Source organism: Sesamum indicum, linkage group LG2 (assembly GCF_026168435.1).
Source record: "Sesamum indicum cultivar Baizhima isolate 11 linkage group LG2, ASM2616843v1, whole genome shotgun sequence".
Lineage (NCBI taxonomy): Eukaryota > Viridiplantae > Streptophyta > Magnoliopsida > Lamiales > Pedaliaceae > Sesamum > Sesamum indicum.
This window is the reverse complement of record NC_142658.1, coordinates 19708915-19729536: the sequence shown is the minus strand read 5'-3', so window position 1 is coordinate 19729536 and position 20622 is coordinate 19708915. Positions and strand designations below refer to the sequence as shown.

Genomic DNA, 20622 nt, shown 5'->3' with positions numbered 1-20622 from the left:
TTCCCAGAGATCAACTCTACCTCCTTATACTCGCCCGAAGGTTCAATCCTTTCCATCTTTCCTCTCTTCGCCGTCTCTCGGCCTGTCTCCTCCTTCCTTTTTTCTTTCTTAGACTCTCCCTGCTTCACAGCAAGATTATAGCATTGTCTTGCCGTTCGTTGGTCGCACTTGACTTCCCCAATTCCCTGCGGCGTCGGGAACTTCATCTTCAGATGGAAGGTAGATACCACCGCTCGAAACTTGTTCAATCCTGGTCATCCCAACACTACATTATACGCGAATGGGCTATCAACGACCAGGAAAGAGATCATGCATGTCTTCCTCTTGGGCTCCTCACCTAGCGACACTGGCAACTCGATTACACCTTCTGGGATGACCTCGTTCCCCCCGAACCCAACTAGGGGTGTTCGTACGGCCTTTAGTTTCACATCTCCCAAATCCATCTTCCTGAGGACATCACTAAAAATAATGTCAACAGAACTGCCGTTATCAATCAATACCTTATGTACCTGGTAATTCGCAATGTCCATCTTTATGACGATTGGGTCGTTTTGTTCCACCATGTCAGCGCTTAAGTCCTCGTCACCGAAGATGATGCTCTCCTGTTTTTCAACGTGCATCATTAGCCCATCATGTTTCCACCCGCTTTCTCGAGCGTATCTTTTTCTTGCTTTGCTTGAATCTCCACTTGTGGGTCCCCCCGAGATAGTGTGGATGACACCCTTGTTAGGAGCGTTGTCTCGGGTTCCGCTCGCCCCCGCTTCATCCCTCTGGAGCCTTTCCCGGCTTCGCGATCTACTGCGATCTCGCTGTTCTGCCCTCCTATCAATCAAATGCCTGAAATACCCTTGTCTTATTAACCGTTCAATCTCATCTTTCAGTTGGTAGCAATCCTCCGTATTATGCCCCCTATCCCTGTGGAACCTGCAGTACCTACTCGAGTTCCTTTTTGTACGAGTATCCCGCATCTTCTCTGGTCGCTGTAGGAGGTCCTCGTTTTCCACCATCATCATCACCTTTTCTCTGGTAGTCGTCAGCGGGGTGTACCTATGGTAACGAGGCACATACGGTCCCTTTCGTTCGCGATCTCCTTCCGCCCGTTGTTTTCCTTCTCGCGATCTTTCTCCTTTCATCCTGGTCGGACCTCTAGACCAGTAGTTGTCCTTCATGGCGTTCATTTCTTCCTCATCGATATATTTTTGGGCCATCTCCATCAATTGCTCCGTGCCCGTAGGCGGATCGCGGGCGAGCGCTGACGCAAAAGGACCTTTTTGTAAACCATGGATCAAAATACTAACCATCATGTCGATCCTTAGGTCCTGCACCTCCAGCACTTCGTTGTTGAACCTCCCCATAAAAGCTTTTAGCGTCTCGTCCTCCCGCTGCCGGATCGTAAACAGGTGGGTCGCCGATCTCTTTGCTTTTCTCTTACTGGCAAAATGAAAAGAAAACTTATGAATTAACTGTTCATATGAATCAATAGTTCCACTACCTAAGCTTGTGAACCACTCCTGAGCTTTTCCCTTCAGCGTAGTGACGAACAGTTTTGCCTTGATCGGATCGGTCTGGCCGTACAGATTCATCACCAGGTCAAAAGCGGCAACATGCTCCCTTGGATCCTTGCTGCCATCATACTTGGGCAGGTCGGGTAATCGGAAATTGTTATCCACCACTTCCAGCAATATTCGATTAGTGAAGGGCGAGCTCCGATTCTGCGACACCAACTCTCCCCTCTTTTTCAATTCCTCGATTTGCTTCCTTAGTCGCTCAATCTGCTTACCAACACTGTCCACCTCTTCACGCGAGATAGCTGGCTGTCTTGCAGCAGTTTTCCTGCTTACCACGGTTCGTTTACTAGTCACCTCATTGGATAAGGTTCTCTCCGGACCTCTTTCTGGTGCCCTCAAGGTCTCTCTTCGCTGTTCCGTCTCCAGCTCCTGAAACAGCTGCCGTTTAACCCCTTCCCTGGCCGGGGTCACCGTTCTGCGTTCATACTCAACAATGGCCTTCCTGCTTGCCTCATCAATCATGTGCTGCAATTCTTCTCTCGTCATCTGAATCATCCTCTCATCTCCTTTCCTCGGGGTCTCTTCTGCTGGTTGATCCCGTCTTGATGTCCCTTCCATTTTGACTTGTCCTCAATTTCCCACAGACGGCGCCAAATGATGTAGGTCGCTCAAAATCAGGATTTCCGGATCGGGGTCGCTAGGTCGAGCAACCGGGTCGTGATCGCTTACTTCCTCTTTCAAGCTACCTGGTGCGGATCCTGAGAACACAGCAAACGTCAGACTAGCCGAGTGGCCCTCGGCGATGGCCCTCCGATGCTTAAGTCAGAAAATGTGGGATCGAATAATAAGGTAACGGGATCGAATTAGAGCACAAATTGGCGGTAAAAGTAGATTGTCAAAACGTATTCAAAATACCATAAATGAGGGTATTTATACTGGTACGGCACCCTCTGCGAGCACCACACGTGGCACCAGTGAGGGCGCGCCACGTCACCCTCTGTTGAACCTGTAGCCGCCGCTGCTGCAACTGCCCAGTGGGCCCCACTGTGCTCAGACATAGGCTCAGTCATAGATGCAGCATGATTACTGTCTTGGGTGTGGAGCTTGTGCCAAAAATAGGAGGGGCATTTTGGTAAATATGCGGATTCCCTCATCATAGCTATCCACCACCACCCCCTTCCCGACAGCGTCGACGGCTACCTGTACACCGTTGTTGGTTACCACTGACCCAATATTTTATAATCTCTTCATATGCATAGAGAACAATTTGTAAATGTACTTGGGTTAAATGCAATCATCCCATGCGAAAAGGTTGAAGCCAAGAAATCCTTTTAAACGTAAAAATTATTTCTGTTTTATAAATATTTTTTTGATCAAATTATTCATATCAAGGTAAAGATATATAATGATAGTTTTATAAAAATGTTTATCTGACCTGCAATGTGATTTGTTATTCATTCGATGAATTTTGACCAAATAATTGATCTATTTAATAAACAAAAACAAACTCAAGAGTTTTAAATGTACTTTTTTAAATTATATAGAGTACAATGTAATTAATTATATCAAATTTTAAGAGAATGATAATATAATTATCCCTTATAACAAATATTGAGGAAGATTATGATTATCTTTTATAAGAAGATCTCACGGATTTTTATTTCACTGAAAGAAATACCCATTAAAACTTTCACTTAACGATGACATGCTATTAACCCTGTAAATATATGGATTGGACGAAATTTCATTAAAAAAGAAAGGAATAAAGGGCTATGAGTTCCAAAATACCAGAAAAAGAAAGAAAAATTATAGTTTAGAATCGACCCAATCAAATTTAAATCAATCATATGATATAACCCTGTAAATATATAAATTGGACGAAATTTCATTAAAACAGAAAGGAATAAAGGGCTATGAATTATAAGATATTGAAAAGTATTTGACAAAATCTTAAAAGATGAGCTTATAAAATTCAAAAATAAAATATTAAGAGCTTATAAGCTTCTTAGAAAGGGCAAAAAGCTCCCTACTTATTTTAAAATTTTAATAAATTAATTCCTTTAATTGTTGTCATATTAATTAGTTAGATTAAGATTGAAATTCCATAAACAAGTTCGAAATCGTGGCTTTAAGTCCCACATGACATGTGGGTATTTATTCCAATTTATGTGAGTGTTTGTCTCACTTTATGTGGGTTATTATAATTTATTTATTATTATTAATTATATTAATATTTTTAATGTACTTTTTATACACTTGATAATTTTATTTTATTAAAATAATATCTAACATTTTATAAATTCTAAAAAAAACTTATAAACTACACGAAATTATAAATCATTTTTAAATGAAACGCCCTCCTCTGAATCTCCTATAAATTGCAATCTTATTATCCGACCAAAATGTGATTGAGGCAGCCGCACTTCTTGTTCACGACATGCACTTCTTCTTCCTTTCCCTACACTAATAATATTCTTCACTTTTTTTAATGGATAAGTTTATCAAAACAACCCTAAAAGCTTAGATTAATAAGAAAAAGGAAAAAGGAATTGAATAATATATATATATATATATATCTCTGCCCATGCGGATCCAATATATATATATATATATACCTCTGCCCATGCGGATCCAATATTTATATATATATATATATATATATATATAGTTATTGTGAAAATGTGGATAGGTAGCATTTGTACTTATATGTTATGAATGAATCGTAGGTTGCTATATATATCCATATCGGGATATGTTCTTACATTTCATCTCTACAAGTATTTTTAGCTCAACTGTAAATACACTTGGGACCAAACTTTGCCCAGAAAGAAGGCCCAACTATCTGTACAATACAATGGACTCAAAATTTTTAAACGAAATTTGGGCCGAAACACATTGGGCTACCCATTACCCACATTGGCCTCGTTCAAAATTTATAAATATTTTCTGAAATTAATAGACATCTAACAATGAGCTGTCACAAGAGGTATTTGTTAGACGACTATTAATTTTATGCAGTATTTTGTAATTTTTTAAGTAACGAGAAAGTAATTGTGATTATGAAAGATTTAAGAAAAATTGATTGTAATTTATCATAATTTTTTAAATTAAATTGTGACTTTATAAATATAGATGTAGTTTTGAAGAGTAAAGTTTTAGTATAAATTTGGACACAAATAATATATTTTATGGACCTCGATAAATTGGCCACGTTACACATATTATACAAATATAGATTATATTTTTACCCTAAAGACACCTTCAATTTATTCAATTCAAATTTAAATTATTTTATATTTCAAACATATTTACATGTCATGTGTATAAAGTTGGCATATGATACAGAAAAGAAATACGAGCACCTCCGATATTCTCCCCAAGCTAAATACCTAATGTTTTTTTCTGCTAAATTTTGGTTCCAAATTGTTGTATAAATTAAAATGCATATGACTTCATTATTTGGTTCTTTTTTCAATATATATGTTTGAAAAATAAGAAGAGAAAGACAGAGATAAATATATTTGTGTTTTCCAGTATTTTAAGTGTTTATATTTTATTTTAGTGTAAAATACATTCAGACACACTAAAATATATATTCTGTAAAGACATTTATATATATAGCAATCATTGAAGATGTTTTTAGCAATTTTTCAATCGCGAAAGTTTGAAAACAAAAGCAATGTGAATTTCTTACCCTACTTTCAATCAAAGCCCAAAAAAGTTCCCCAAATGAGGTCAGGACTGATAAATAGAACGCTACATTCAAAGTTTGTCATAATTATAAATATTTTTTTATTATTTAAATTATAAATATCATTAAAATTAACGAACATTTAACAAAATATTCTATAATGGGCGGACAAGATTGTATTTATAATTTTTTAATAATAAAAAATAATTATAATTACGATAAATTTTAGAGGGATCGATTATATTTATTCAAAAATAAAACTAAAAGGAGGGGGAGAAAAAAAGTGTAATAGGACCCATGCATATCGAAAGACGCATATACCAAAATGTGAATGTCATTAGTATTACTGGGGTTGCAAAATGCGACTCTTATAATGCCCTTTCACACTCAAAACCCACCTTCAATGGTCCCACCCCATGTCCGCTCTTCACCCTACACTGATCATGACTTGCACCATCATCACACAATTCTTCATCTACGCTACTCATTAATTTTGTGACCGATGAGTTCCGCTCTAATGATGTACATACATTATTATTGTGCTTTACAAATTCAAACATTTTGATAAAATAAAATAAATATTTAGACGTTCCATAAAATTTGAACTCATAATTTTAAATTTATATATAAAATCTCAATTTCAATTAATAGATTAAGACATTATTAATAAAATGATGACTTTAATTTTTTCCTCATTATTGTCGATGAAAGATGAGAAGCAATATATGTTGTTAATTATATAATAAGAAATTAAAGTAGTTTGAAATATACGATTGATAATTAATTAGTCCAATATATTTGGATCCGCGTGTAGATGCAGAACCGGATTTTTCAGATCCCCATTAGCTCTTAGTCATGGTGAAAAAATTATTTTTTTTCATCGATTTTATTTAATTGTGGTTAATAAAAATTATTTATTAAAACTTCAAAATTGGTGCTACACTTTGTGCTGATTGCACCACCATTCACGAAAATTGTTTATTCAAATTAATCAAATCTAACGACACTCAATCAATCATATTAAAAATGTAGTTTCACTTGTATTGTGATTCATCATTTTTTTAAAATTGTACACATATAACGTGAAATAAATTTTCTATCATAATTTCTATTGTATTTTCTAATTAATTTTACATGTACAAGCTATGTATATAAAATCATTCCTTAAATAACACTAATGACGTAATCTTTATACATTTAATGTGTATATATAAATTGGAATAAAAAAAATTAAAATAGTTAATCCAATCCGAAAATCATGTGATCCGTACCACACACTCACCATGCAATTAACCTAAATTTTCACAAATGTGGTCAAGACCAGCCAACAAAAAACCATCCAAATTAATTAAGAATGAAAAAATGGCAATAAAATCATTTTAAATTTCCCAAATGAATCAAAAAGAAAAAGAAAGACAATATGGGGACAACCTTGCTGTCGTGCTTCAACGATCCATACACATATCTCGCTTCGCTAGATTGCAGAACCAGAAACCTCCACCAAACAAAAAACATTGGTAGAGACACAGGGGTGGGAGTGCTTAATTATATTTTAAATTAGGCTTTCTTGGAACCCATGACGTCCTACCCTGACGGTTCCGTTAACAAGTTTGATGTCATGTTCTCGAATCCTGTTCAAATGTAAATATTTATCTCATTTATAATATGTGTTTATTATAATTTATTTTATTATTTTTAATTATATGATCTCTTGATTGAATCAATATATTATTCAGTTTATTGAGGTATTAATATAATTATTCATGTATTAATTATACCACTTAAAAATAGATTAAGCTTTTTAAGTTGGAGGGGTCTATATATATATATCTTATTGGGGTTATTAAGAGTTTTGCATCAGTCCCTACACCAACTCCGAATTCTATCCCTTCAATAATGCATCACTTTGCATATCAATCAACTCTTTTTATTATTTCTTCCATCCATCTATATATATATATACATCTTTTTCTTGAAAACCCTGAAAATAATTAATAAAATCCACATGAACATGGTATGGGCATTCACATGATGTGAGGCCACCTTGTCGACAAACTGTACGATGATGAAATGAAACAGCTGGGGGTAAGCGGTGGTGGTCGATGGACGCCATGCATGCATCCATGCGCATACCCTTGTCGCCATGCATTCATTCATCCCAACCACATGCTCTCTGCATCGATCAATATCTTCCCCACCCCAATCACATTAATTACATTATCATGTATGTATGTATGTATGTATATGTGTATCCAAATTTATGTGGATTGAGGTCATTGATTGTCCCTTCTCCTTGGCTGGTCCAGTAGAAATGTTACGAAACCTAATCCATATGTGTTATATCCAAAATTTATGTGGATTGGGGTAATTTTTGTACATCCTCATTTAATTTTAGGATAAAAGATCGAGTACCGGGCGTGTTAATTTTCACTCGTAAGTTTAACTTGGGAGTGGGATCGAGAAGAGGAGAGTTAATTTATCACAACCTACGTATCAGTCTGTTAGCTAGCTAGAAATATTAACTTTTAAATATTTTTTTCTTAATAATTTAAATCTTTAGATATATACTATGATCTTCAGATATGCAACCAGTGCAGGCCAAACAAAAGTATAATTAATACTGTTAGAAGGGAAAATTGCAATTTACGTCCCATAACTTTACTTTTTGTAATTTTAGTCTCATTATTTTACTCCTCACCATATTTAGTTCCATAAGTGTCCAAAAAAATTACAATTTACGTCTCACTCATATTTGCTGTTAGATTCTTGACGGAAGGATGCACGGGCTCCGTTAACTTAACCAACGTGTGACTGCAATAGTGTGAAAAATTGCAATTTACGTCCCACAACTTACATCATTTGCGATTTTGATCCCATTGTAGTATAAGTTGTGGGACGTAAATTGTAATTTTCTACACCATTGTAGTAAAATGTTGGTTAAATTAACGGAATACGTACTTTGCACGTCCTCCTTCCGTTAAGAATCTAATGAAAACGTGAGTGGGACGTTATTGCAATTTTTTTACACTTATGTGATTAAATGTGATAAGAAATAAAACAATGGGACCAAAATTACAAATGGTGTAAGTTATGGGACGTATATTGTAATTTTCCCACTGTTAGCATGTGAAGAACCTGTTAGAAATATTAAATGTTAATTTAAATAGCTTTTCTCTCATACTTTAAGCTTTAATTGAAGAAGATGGTCGCTAATTACTATCAGTTAACGATCGATAATTACGAGTTTATCGTGGGATTCTTCAACAAGTCAAGACAACGTTAATTGATCATAGGATATTACATTACTAACATCATGGGAATTAGTTCCAATATTAGAGCTGAATTTGGCTGTTCATTTGAAGCATGCATGAATATGAAAATGCATGCCATAATAATTGTTTGTAAATTAAGGAAGGTACGCAGCAGCTGCAAGATTAGTTGACTTGTGACGAGAAGTTCTAATTCAAATCATCAGACTTAATTAATTATATGGTAAGACAATACACTTACGGTGTGATTGATGTATAGCTCAAAAAAAGTGAACTATCACATGACAAGTTTGTCACACTTACTATGTGATTGATTTAAATTGGTGAAACCTGATTTGAATAAAAAATTTCGTTTCTGACTTATTGAAAAAGTGTATGAAAGCAAGGGATACGCACATCGGTGAGACATTGAGAGGGACCATAATGTCTCTAAGGCAAAGAACAACAGCTAGGATCCACAGACACATTGAAGATTGCATGCATGTATTATGCAATATTCATGAGGGTAGCAAGCTCAATGTTCAAACAACTCATCAATAACTTTTTGGTTCCAATGGACACAATTACGAGATGCATGCAGACATAAAAACAAGGAAAAAGATCACAGCTATTGTGTGTCTCTTGTCCATGCTGTTGGGCTTGTTGCATTAGTTTGTAAGTGTTCAGTCATACGTCTACACCTTAGAATAACAACAAGTACTAGATTTGGATTTTGCTTAACGCTTTAATGCAGTTTTTTTATTGGATGGAATCAAATCAATCATATAGTAAATGTAATATATTTGTCATATAATTGGTCACTTAAATTTTTTAGAATTATACATTAATTACACGATAAGTGTATTTAATGGGCCAAATTCGATTTGAGTTAGAATTTTTTCATTTTTTGTCCTCATTTAGGGTTTTTGTCCTTTAATTTTTTATGATAGTATTTTGGTCCTATATCTTTTTAATCTTCACTATTCCAATCCCCCCTTTTTTCCTACGAAACTCACCCTTTTCTCTGCAAAAATGCATATGCATCTCACATGACCTTCTAAATTAGGGCTATTTTTCTTATTAGTTCATATTTGCCAACATTAAGATGCATGAAAATTAGAAAAAAAAAATTATTGAAAGATAGTGGAAAAATGGGAAGTTGGATGAATAAATAAAAAAATTAAATTAAAATTAAGAAAATAGACCAAAAAAGAGAGATACCAAAAAATGTTCTTCTTCATATATAGTATGGATTATTGTTATATCTTGCATTTTATTTACAAATGTTGGACCTACACACACATATATATATAATACTCTTTTTAATTAGTACATATGATATAAATCTTTAAAAATATAACATGTTTAAGTATTTAAAAAAATAATTTAACAATTTTAACGATAAATTGTAAAAATTGATGGAAAATTACTTACGATGTTTAAATTAAATCAACTTATCCAATAGATTGAAATATTATAAAATAAAATAAAATATTTTCAGTTATAAATCAGTATTCATTTATTTCAGGATAAATTATATTGACACTTCTTGAAATTAAGTCAAAATACACAAATATTTCTTATTTTTTTTTTAAATTATAATTACACCCCTCATGACATAGTTAAAATTACAACTATCCCTATTTAAATACAAAACATATACAAATACCCTTTAAAAAATATTGTATTAATACTCCTCAAAAAGTATAATTATAATTTTATAAAATATAAAAAATATTTATGTAATTTATCTTAATTTCGCGTATATCATGGTCCTTTACTTTTATTTTTGAAAACCGGCGAACACCTTTGTAGTCATCTTCACGAACATGCGCTCATTGAAGGCCGTGCAGAGCAACTGTGTAGTAGCGCGTGACGTTGCAGACAGACACTCCACGTGGGACTGTTGTTTGTAATCCTCCACGGCGAGTCGCACATTTCCCTCGCAGTATGTTGGTCTGCCGCGATTAATTGACATCATTAGCAACAATTTCCCAAAACGCCCTTCACTGGCTGGGCACGCATGTCCATGACTCGAGTAATTTTGGGAAAAGCAGAGACGAAGAAGGACAATTGCGTTGCACAAACGTCTCGGTCTTTGCGAGGCTGGATTGCGCGTTTAACAAAGTTTTGGCGGATTGCGTGCATTCCAAAGCGCGGAGATGTGTAAAATTGGATGCGTGTGTTCCCCTTCACTGCTACACTTGGATCATGGGTTAATATTTTTTTATTAATAAAAAATAAATAAATTATATTAATTATTTAAATAATTTAATATTAATATACGAATTGCGACTTCTAACCGCAATTCGAATTAAAAAATATTCTTTTTTTTTAAAATGTCATCAAGTCACGATTCGTAACTGCAATTTTATGTCGCTGTTGGAAACCACGATCATGTCGTGGTTTCCTGACTTGCAATTGCAATTCACCAATTCACAAATTGTGAATTGTATTATTTTTTTTTATTTTTTTAAAATTAATTATATTTAAATTATTTTAATTTTAAAAATATAATGAAGCATGCAAATATAGTAGTATATATTTTTTTATACAAAAAATACAATAAATTATACTGATAAGTTTACGACAGTGTTGGAACCCTTCAATTGAAACCCAGACTAAATTCAAAATTTAGAAAAAAATACTACTAATTCTTGTCAGTCGTATTTGAGTAGTGACCAAGAATTATAAGGAACCATCCAACTGTGGTCAACAACCATTTCCCTATCATTGTCTAAGGCTATCGATCTATTGTCATTCCGGCGTTGATAAATTGGATATGAATCAATTCTTTGATTCATGGAGCATTCGGCTTGATGTGCCTACAAAATCCAATTCTCAGAACGAGTAAAAATACTTACAAATTACCATTAATACAATAATCACATCCATAAAAAAATCAAATTTACACATCTAATATTTCGGTTGAATTAACAAACATTATTGATATTGATGGAATGAGAGGGCTTTAGCAACGAAAACATGGTCAATGTTGAGTAATGGAATATTGATGATGTTGTGTTTGTCCGAGAATAATGATATATTCTCATCACCCACTTTCAGTTTGTATCACATTTGTGTAGTAAACCAATCAAGATCAGTAGTAGAAAAGTTTGAATCGCCTGCCGAAAATGATGTCCACTTGTTTTTCCACTAAACATTCTCATTTACAGAATTTTTCTTTTTCAAGAATTCAATGAATCCTTTATCAATTTTTTTAATTCAAACCCTCCGATTGAATTTTATAGTGTAGTGGGATTTTGGATTGGTTAATTTATAACTAGCCCAAATATCTATAAAAAAAACATTCGATATCAAAGGAAAAGCTGCCCTTCCTCCTAGTTTTTATATTATTTATATATATGAATATAATGGTAAAATCACCAATTTTTAGAATATAATTTAATGCTTAAAGCAACCTTCATTACCTCAAAATATAATATCATATATGCTTTTACTTTTTTTTTAATACTTCTCAACGACTATCAAAGTATCGTTTTTCAATAACTCTTATATTATAAAAAGAAAAAAAAATATCGAATACATTTTCATCCATTTTCAACACTTTTTGATAATTTTAGAAAATATCAACTATCAATTATATTTGTCTATCCACTACAAAAAAAAATTAAATTTTCGCTACATGACTATAAATGATCACGACTTAAAAACTATGGTAAATTAATACTATTAATCATAGTTAATCAAAATCAAAATAAAAGCTTAAATTTTTACCACATTTAATTAATATTCGCCATAATTTTTAGCCATAGCCAAAACATTTGTTATGGTCACACATGCAGAATCTACGACTAATGGTTGTTGCGATATTGTGGTTGATTTGTATTTATTATGATATTTTGTTAAGCTGTAATAATTAATCGTAGCAGAAAGTTATATTTTTTTAGTTGTCGGTACAATTTTCAAACTTTCTAAAATTTAAATTTATTTGTAGCCCATTCAAAATCAAGTGAGAAAAAAATATTCCAAATATTCGCTATGAGATTTTTAATTTTTTGATAAAAGGAGAAAATGGAAAAAGGAGATGCCTTGAAACGGTGAAGAATAATAGTGGGTGAAGATGCCGGGTGGAATTCAAGCGCGCACGCGCACACGTGCAGCTATTTTCCACCCCACTCTATCAAGAGTGATGGATAATTATATTATTACAATAATATTTTAATAAATTAATTCAATTTTAATATTTTATTATTTAAATTATGTTCGATTTACACTTTGACATTTATAATTATTTTTCAGTTAAGTATTTTATCGAAAAAAATTACATGCAGTGCATATATGATATTTAAGGGTTATGTGATGTAAATTTTTTTTTACATATGCACAATACATAATGTTTTTCTGGCAGAAAAGTTTAAAAAAAATAATAGTATATGACAAAGTGCAAGTTCGACAAAGTTGATGTGGTAGGTTGATATAAGAAAAAGTTTTAATGACAAAATGTAAAAACAGACATAGTTTGAATGACAAAAAGTAATTTACCCTAAAATATATTATAATAAATATACAAATTCATATAAAATTATATAAATATTTATTCATTATTTGATGGAACTCGATCTCATAAATTTAAATTTATTTGTGGGATGTATCAAATATCAATTGCCCCAAACACTCAAAAAGAAAAAGAAGGGGGACAAAAAGGTAAACTCCTTTGACTTGTATATCTTCCTTTTTCCTAACAATCTCTTATCTCAAATTCCTTTTATCATGAAAACCCCCTAATTGATTTGATTATGTTTTCATTCTTTCCTTTTTCTTGATACTTTTAAGTGAGTTTTGCATGAAAAATAGAATTATATTTGAATAAGCATATTTGGTTTATACATTTTCTTGAAAAACACGTTATTTGAATTTGTACTTTCTTTGATAGTATTTTAGTATGAAAAAATGTGGTTGAATGAAAAAATATTCCGAGTACGATATTTTATACAAAAAGTATGTGATATTTGTAATAATTCTTTTTGTATGAAAATATGTAATAGAAAGGATTTATTGAAATTTTATTATTTATTCTTATAATGAAAAAAAGGGACATTCAAATATGATCTTACAATTTAAAATAGTAAGAAATTGAAAGTGAAACCTACCAAGGCCATAGTGGTGTCGGGAGAATTTTTAATCAAGTATATCTTCGGTTATTGCCTATATCAACAGTTGGAACTGAGTGTTCAAAAACACAACATTTGTTTGATTCAAAAATAAAAATAAAAAACACAAGGTTTGCTTATAATTTTCTAAATTTAAGATTAAAAGCTAAAAGCTAAAAATTGGTACAATTGTTGGTGGAAATGCGATCACAAAATTGAACAATATTTCAAATATTTTATGATACTTATATTCTCTTAATAGAAATAGTTCATCACATGTTTTTTCTTTTAACAACAATTATCTAATTATATTAACATCTCAATAAATTAAATAATATATGGGCTTAATCAATAAATTATAGTAATTAAAAACAATAAAAGAAATTGCAACGAACTCACATAAAATAAGATAAAACATCAATACTGGGCATGTGATACTGATCACATGCCCAGTAAAACACAAATTCATAGTTATGAATTTGTTTATGTGATCTCAATCTTAATTATTAAATTAAAACATCACGAATATCTATGACATGTTAAAACCCCAACATGACCTTCGTTAAATTCAGGAGGGAAAAAACAATAACAACAACAACAAGAGGACGAAAGGTTTTGCAGTAAAAGATAATGTTGTCGCATGATGCAGTCTTTTTTGGACAATGTTTCTTTCTTTTGTAATGAATAATAATAATAATGCAGGCAGCATCGGACTATGACAAATAAGCTTCACGACAAAATACTTTCTTATCATTGATCATCCTAAAGTAATTTACACTAACGACACACACAAAACAAATACAATTTAACTAATACTCAACCAGAGGCAGAGGGAACTATGCTTTTCTCCCCATCAAGACAACTACTTCCAGAAAAAGAAAAGATTAAACCCCATTTCATTTGTTTACATTGCCCTATGCCTATGATTGTGGACAAATTTTTTGACTTGGATCTAAATAATTCTTGCATCCGTGTTTTCCACGGTGTCTTGTCCCCTTCTCCACACCCCTGCTGGAAACTATTTTCCGCCATTGAAGTTACGTGTCTCCAATCACGGGCACGGTGGATCGTCGTATCAGGGCCTAATCTAAGTCAAATAGTATGATCTAGGGGTTCCAAGTTCTTGTTGAAGTAGCTCTAATGGGATTCTTGAATTCTTTCCCTTCGATTTATAGGCTGCTCCCGAAATCTTACAATCCGAGAAGAATGTAATAGACGAGAGTTATTGGTAGCGCGATCAGCATTCCAAAAATGACTCTGGAGAATCGAAATAAATTTATTAAGTAATTTTGAAAAGTAAAAAACACATGAAGAAGATATTGATTTACTTACGCAGTGCTGAGAATTGCTGGATGAACATTGTACTCTTTGGCAAACACAAATGGAACAATCCCTTGTGGAAGTGCGGCCTATCGGATAAGAATATGTCAGAGAGCATTACAACATATGCCAGCAGATGAAATCAATCTGAATGCAATATCCACTCAACACATGCAATATCATTTGTAGTGATCTATGCATTAATATAAATATATACACACACACGTTGATAAATTATAGTAAGTTGAGCTGCGGCTTAATGCTGAAGACAAACATTTGTCTTTATGTTCAGTGCAGACAACCTTGTTGGTTCATGAACCATGAACCCTTTGAATTATTTTACTCGAATTGTTTGCTAAATGCATTAAATAATTTGAGGTACCAAGATGTCTATGGTTTAAATTAGACCATGTAGGAATCTCCACGCAGAGAAGCTGATTTGTTTAATGAGGAGGAATCAAAGAGTCACCTGCACAATTGCGACGTGGAGGAGGGTACCGCGGAGACCAACGGCAATGGATGCTGCAGCCATGACGGCCGGGCCAGTGAGAAACCTCACAGCCATGGCGAAGGAAGCCACCGTGTTCCCACAAGCGATTATCTTTGGTTGAAGGGCCATAAACAGACCTGTCAATCCATAGCAGCTCGAACAATCAAACAACGTGAAATAGTCAAATTAATATCAACTAACTTTGCTACTAATGCACAAATGGTTGAAGGCATTGATTATCCAGACAGCACACCGTCGGTCCCATCTGTCGGGGTTGTAAATTTCTGATAGTTGTTGATAATGTTGTATTTTTGCACCAAGAATGGTTGGTCTTGATTTTAGCAGTTAAGGTTATATCACAGCAACCGACCAAATAAAGCAAGCATCTATAGCAATAACAAAGTTGGGTCTTTGGGAAATTACAGGGCCACATTAGGGGGGGAAATCAGTTGTTGAATGTGACTTTACTAACCTAAACTGAACATTGCCATTCCAAGGCCAGCATCAGAAAGAATAGCGATGGATTGCTCTATGATTTTCGGCATATGAACATCCCACCTGAAATCAAACATCCAGAGCTCGTCAATCAATCACATTATCTAAACAGTGAATTGAGTGAAAAGAACTAAACTAGTTATCAAATTCTTGATTTGGCATACCTATATGAGACTAAAGACCAAATGAGGCCGATAAGGCTGGAGTAAGTGTTGGGGTTTCGGATAAGTTTTCGCCAAACCATGATCAAGATTAGGCGTGTCATGACGCTGGCGGGTGGCATATGTTTGGCGGCTCCGGCATCAATATTACCTACGGCAGCCTTGGGGTTGAGCTCGGCGGTGGAGCTGGACCCGAGTTTGGACAGCCCAGTTGGACCCTCTTTCTCTTTTTCCTGATCTGCATGATCTCTCCCTCCACCGCTAAAGCTGAAGTCTTCCCCAACAAAGTCCCCGGTTCGCGGAACAGCTTTATTAAAGAAAGAAATGCCACAGAGACGAATAATCAAACACTTTCAGCACATCATTAAAAATAACATCCAATCCATGTAAATGAATGATGAATAAAACAAAAAAATTCACCTTTGCTCTCCCCATTTTGAGGGTGATCAGTAACCAACAACCTAATTTCCTTAGCACCCTGATCAGACCTCCCGGATTGCTCGGAAGCTCCGAAATCCGGGCCACCAAACACGTGTAGGCCGCCTCCACCGACTTCAGAAACCGGCGAAGCGCTCGAACTCCACACGAACATGTGAAGCTCCTTCGCGTCATGATTAGGCTTACCATCCTGTTGCTGCGGCTGATGGGCTTTTGCATTTCTCGGCAAAGTCGAAGCAATTTCAGGATTTGGAGCAGGGTAAGAAGTGGGCACAGGCTGCGGTGGATAGTAACCGAATCTGGGAGAGTTCATCAGCCCTCCCGGCGCACAGTTCTCTTCGAAATTCGATGGCCTTGGAGTTGGCCCTCTTGATGACTGCACCGAATACATATCAGCTATGTTGAAATTCGACAATCTACCCGTATCAGAATTCCCGAAATTTGACAATCTTCCAGGGAACCCCATCATCGCGTAAAAATCTGAGTGGTTGAAATTAGACGCTCTTGGAGTCGGGTTTCTTGAAGAACTCAAGCTGTAAATTTCTGCTCCCGTTAAATTAGAGGGGCGAGGAGTTATGCCGGAGAAAGATCCTGGGCCTAATGAACGCCTCGAGGCATTCGATTTCCTCACAGTAACATGAAGCTTCCCATCATTGCCAAGTTCAGCATCCGTTTCAAGAAAATCTTGCCCGTCTAACGAAACAACGTCGGATTCGACCTTAAACGACACAATTGAAGCTGCTGTTTCAGGAAACTGCTCCATAATCAGCATCTTCGCCCCACGGTACTCGAACAGGAACAGCAAAAGAGTGTACCAAATGATGCACTGCAGCACCACAATCTGAACCATGAGGCTGCCGGAGTACTCGCCGTACATGGCAATTAGCAAAGGAATGCCCATCACAAGAGTATTGGGCAGAGTCGAAAGCGAGAAAATGGTAATAGACCACTCCAGGCTGCCATTCTTGGTGAAATTAGCCCACAATCCAAGAACCACAAGCATGATAATCTTTTGCAGTGTATCGGCGGCGATAAACCGGAAGTTCATCGTATAGATATCATTCTTGGAGATGAAATGGAAAGATAGAAGTGGGACCGCGAAAATAGCGACGAATCGGTTGATCCCGGAGCACTGATCCGGTGTGAATATTTTCCACCACCGCACAGAGCCGTAGGCCAGTATCATGGCCACATAGAGGGGAATCACCGCAGTTAGCACAACGTAAAGATCGTGCCAGCTTATCATTTTCTCTGCTTAATTACCCAAGAAAACTGAACCAAAACTCTCGAACGAACTGTTCAATCTGCACGAGTATTGCTACTTGAGATTGAAATATAGAGCAGAAGGGCTGAAGGAAGAAGCAAAATTCGTTATGCAACTGTCACTGAGTGAAAGGATATTGTGTTCTTTCTGCAGTTTGTACCCAAGTCCCTGCAGCTGCAACACTGGTAAGAAAGAGAAAAGAGCACTTGTAGAGAGAGAAAGAGCTGGAAATGAGGGAGAGAGAGTTACAGGGAAGTGTAGATACAGAAGATCATGTATGTATGTGTCTATATATATAGGAGAGAGTGTAATCGAACTGGGCAGATGATAGATTTAGGATTAGGGAGGAGTAGAACTGTACATATGTATATGTCTTAAAGTAACCACATGCTGTGGTTAACTCAACTATACATGCGCCTTTATGCATGTAAACGTGGCCAGTTTGGTGGTTACATAACCACACAGGTTAATTTATTAATCATTCATTAATTTTCCTTTATTGATTTGTCAATGCATATTTATGCTAAATGTTCGTTTTAGTCATGTAATAGGTCTCAAAACCATATTCTATTACACATTCATATTAAATACTGATATTATAATTGTATGTGTATTGCAAGTCATCCTATTCTTAAATTATATTTTTAAATTTAAAAAAAAAACAAATGTCAATCAATCATTATCTAGAGTTCAGAATATATTTGGTAAGCCTTTTCGTTAAATTAATTTAGTTATTCCATTGTAAATTAGTATCATATTTATATTATTATAAAAAATAATATCATTAGCAACAACAAAATTTTCTTGCAAAATAGTGAAAAAAATTATGTATATGCACAACATATATATGTAAAACTTAATACGAAACATAACGCCAATTTAACTTTTTTAAAAAAAAAATCAAATATTCTATAGATACCTTCTATATAATATTTTTTGTGCAGGAATAATGGGCAATGAATACTCCATTCCTCAGCTTTAGAATGTTCTTGCCCAAAGTCAATTTAAATTAAACTAGTACGAATTATAATTTGATATATATTGATTATTTTTTTTAAATAGTAATTATATTATTGTATCAATATTTTAATAAATTAAATAATACAATTAATATAACTAAAAATTACAATATAAATAAATACCTAAAAATTCCATCAAATTTGAACTCAAAATCTCAAATTTAATTATGAAATTTAAATATTATTTCAATAAATTAAGTGGTTGTTCTACATCTACGAGCTACCTCATTACAAGGCCATTTAATTTAAGGGAGGATACAAAAATTATTTGTTGGTCAATTTTTTCTTTTTTTCCTGGTTTTATCATCTCAATTTAATGATTTGTCCCAATTATGTTCTCTTTGTAAGAGACCTTCATTTATTATGGATTATGCTTTATTTATTCATACCTCGTTTAATACATTCAAACTCAAATACTAATTTGATATATCGATATTTCTAAATCAATAAATATATTCAAAGTAAGCAGACAAACGAAACACTACTGTCATCGGACTCAAACTCATAAACTCTTAGTTTTGCGACTTTTGCTTCATCACTCGAACAAAACTTCTTCTGTATTCCAAATTATTCGCAATCTATGGTTTGAAAAATAAAGGTTAATTAATTAATACTTGATTAAAATGTTGGCTCGATTTGATTGAAGAATTAAGGAAATATATAGTTCCTTTTTGCTTCAAATTCGAATCGTCAAAGTGTTCTTGATCGATAACTAATTAATGAGTATAGTAGTTAAAGTAAATTTAATAATTGATTGTGAATTTGTGATGATTTTTTTTTTTTTTTACAAAAAATGCAAGTCTTTATCACTTGAGTTATCTTCGTCACTAATTCAAAAAGTTTCCAATAATTAATGGGTATCCCGTATGATGTACGTATTTTAATTTTAGATCGTAGTTACATTATTCAGTAGAATATGTTTCCCAAACGATTCAAGTATGCATGGGTTCCCCTTGGTAGGAGATCTATCAGGCAAAAAGTCATAAGAACAATACAAGAAAGGTCCGATTATAACCCTTCAATATTTAAATTAAATAAGTTATAGAAAAAAATTCTTAAAATCATGTTACATATTAGGTAGTAAAAGTTGTAATTGAGATATAGAGGACTAAAATTTATAAAAAAAAAAATTAATTATATAATTTCACACGTAAAACTAAAAATTTATAAAAACCGATGGATCTCTATAAGTTGATGCATAAAAATTATAGCGTAAGAAGGTGTAAAGGTACACATCGTACACAGGGACTATCTAATCGGTAACAGTCTTGCATTTGAGTGTCAAACATAATCTCTCCAATCCGCATTAAAAGTCCAAGACAAGCTTGCTTTGATTTATTTATTTATTATTAAAATATCCCGTAATTCAGATTTCATTAATATGTAAATTAGAATTATTCTATTTTAATAATAATAGTTTTATATTTTAATAGTAATTGTTGACGAGTAATAAATGTTTGATATTTGATATATTTTTTCTGTCTTCTATAATCAAACGTTTGTATATTTTCTGTTTTTAAAATTGTTCATTTTTATCTAAAAGTATTATATTTTTCTCTTTTATTTTTTATTTCCACTGTATTTTAAAATTACGTTTATTTTTTTTATTTACACAAAACATTAATCAAATAAATGTTTCCGTATAAAAATTTCAATCATTTATTATTTTTATGTATATTGTTCATATATCGAATGTGCTAAATACAATTAATTTTAATTTAAATATTGTACAATAAGACGACAAGAATGGTAAAAATAAAAAAAAGGGAAAATAGAAAAGTGAAAAGGAAATGAGAGAGAGTGAGTGATGTTTGTGATTAGTTGTTTGATGACATTTCACGTGTGGCAGTTCGCAGAAGTCTCCGTGATTGGCT

The 20622-nt window shown here is 33.6% G+C and overlaps 2 protein-coding genes across 2 annotated transcripts; both read right to left on the bottom strand.

Moving 5' to 3' along the window:
* Positions 1 to 254: 254 nt before the first annotated feature.
* On the bottom strand, positions 255 to 2126 carry LOC105156328 (uncharacterized). The gene has a single exon (XM_011072424.2). It carries the CDS (start codon positions 2124 to 2126, stop codon positions 255 to 257), a length of 1872 nt encoding a protein of 623 aa, XP_011070726.1.
* Positions 2127 to 14289: 12163 nt separating this feature from the next.
* LOC105156251 (auxin efflux carrier component 7) lies at positions 14290 to 18051 on the bottom strand. Its single transcript, XM_011072328.2, has 6 exons — positions 16448 to 18051; positions 16031 to 16334; positions 15844 to 15929; positions 15351 to 15508; positions 14894 to 14970; positions 14290 to 14818 (listed from the first exon to the last, which is right to left on the bottom strand). The coding sequence occupies exons 1-6, from the start codon at positions 17709 to 17711 to the stop codon at positions 14752 to 14754; spliced, it is 1956 nt and encodes a 651-aa protein (XP_011070630.1). The 5' UTR covers positions 17712 to 18051; the 3' UTR covers positions 14290 to 14751.
* Between the last annotated feature and the right edge of the window lie 2571 nt (positions 18052 to 20622).

Coding starts and splice junctions, on each gene's coding strand:
- LOC105156251 (XM_011072328.2), bottom strand. CDS start 17,711: ATGATAAGCTGGCACGATCTTTACGTTGTGCTAACTGCGGTGATTCCC. Junction 15,930..16,030: donor TGGTCTTTAGTCTCATATAG/GTATGCCAAATC, acceptor GTTTGATTTCAG/GTGGGATGTTCATATGCCGA. Junction 14,819..14,893: donor CCAGCAATTCTCAGCACTGC/GTAAGTAAATCA, acceptor TCGATTCTCCAG/AGTCATTTTTGGAATGCTGA.
- LOC105156328 (XM_011072424.2), bottom strand. CDS start 2,126: ATGGAAGGGACATCAAGACGGGATCAACCAGCAGAAGAGACCCCGAGG.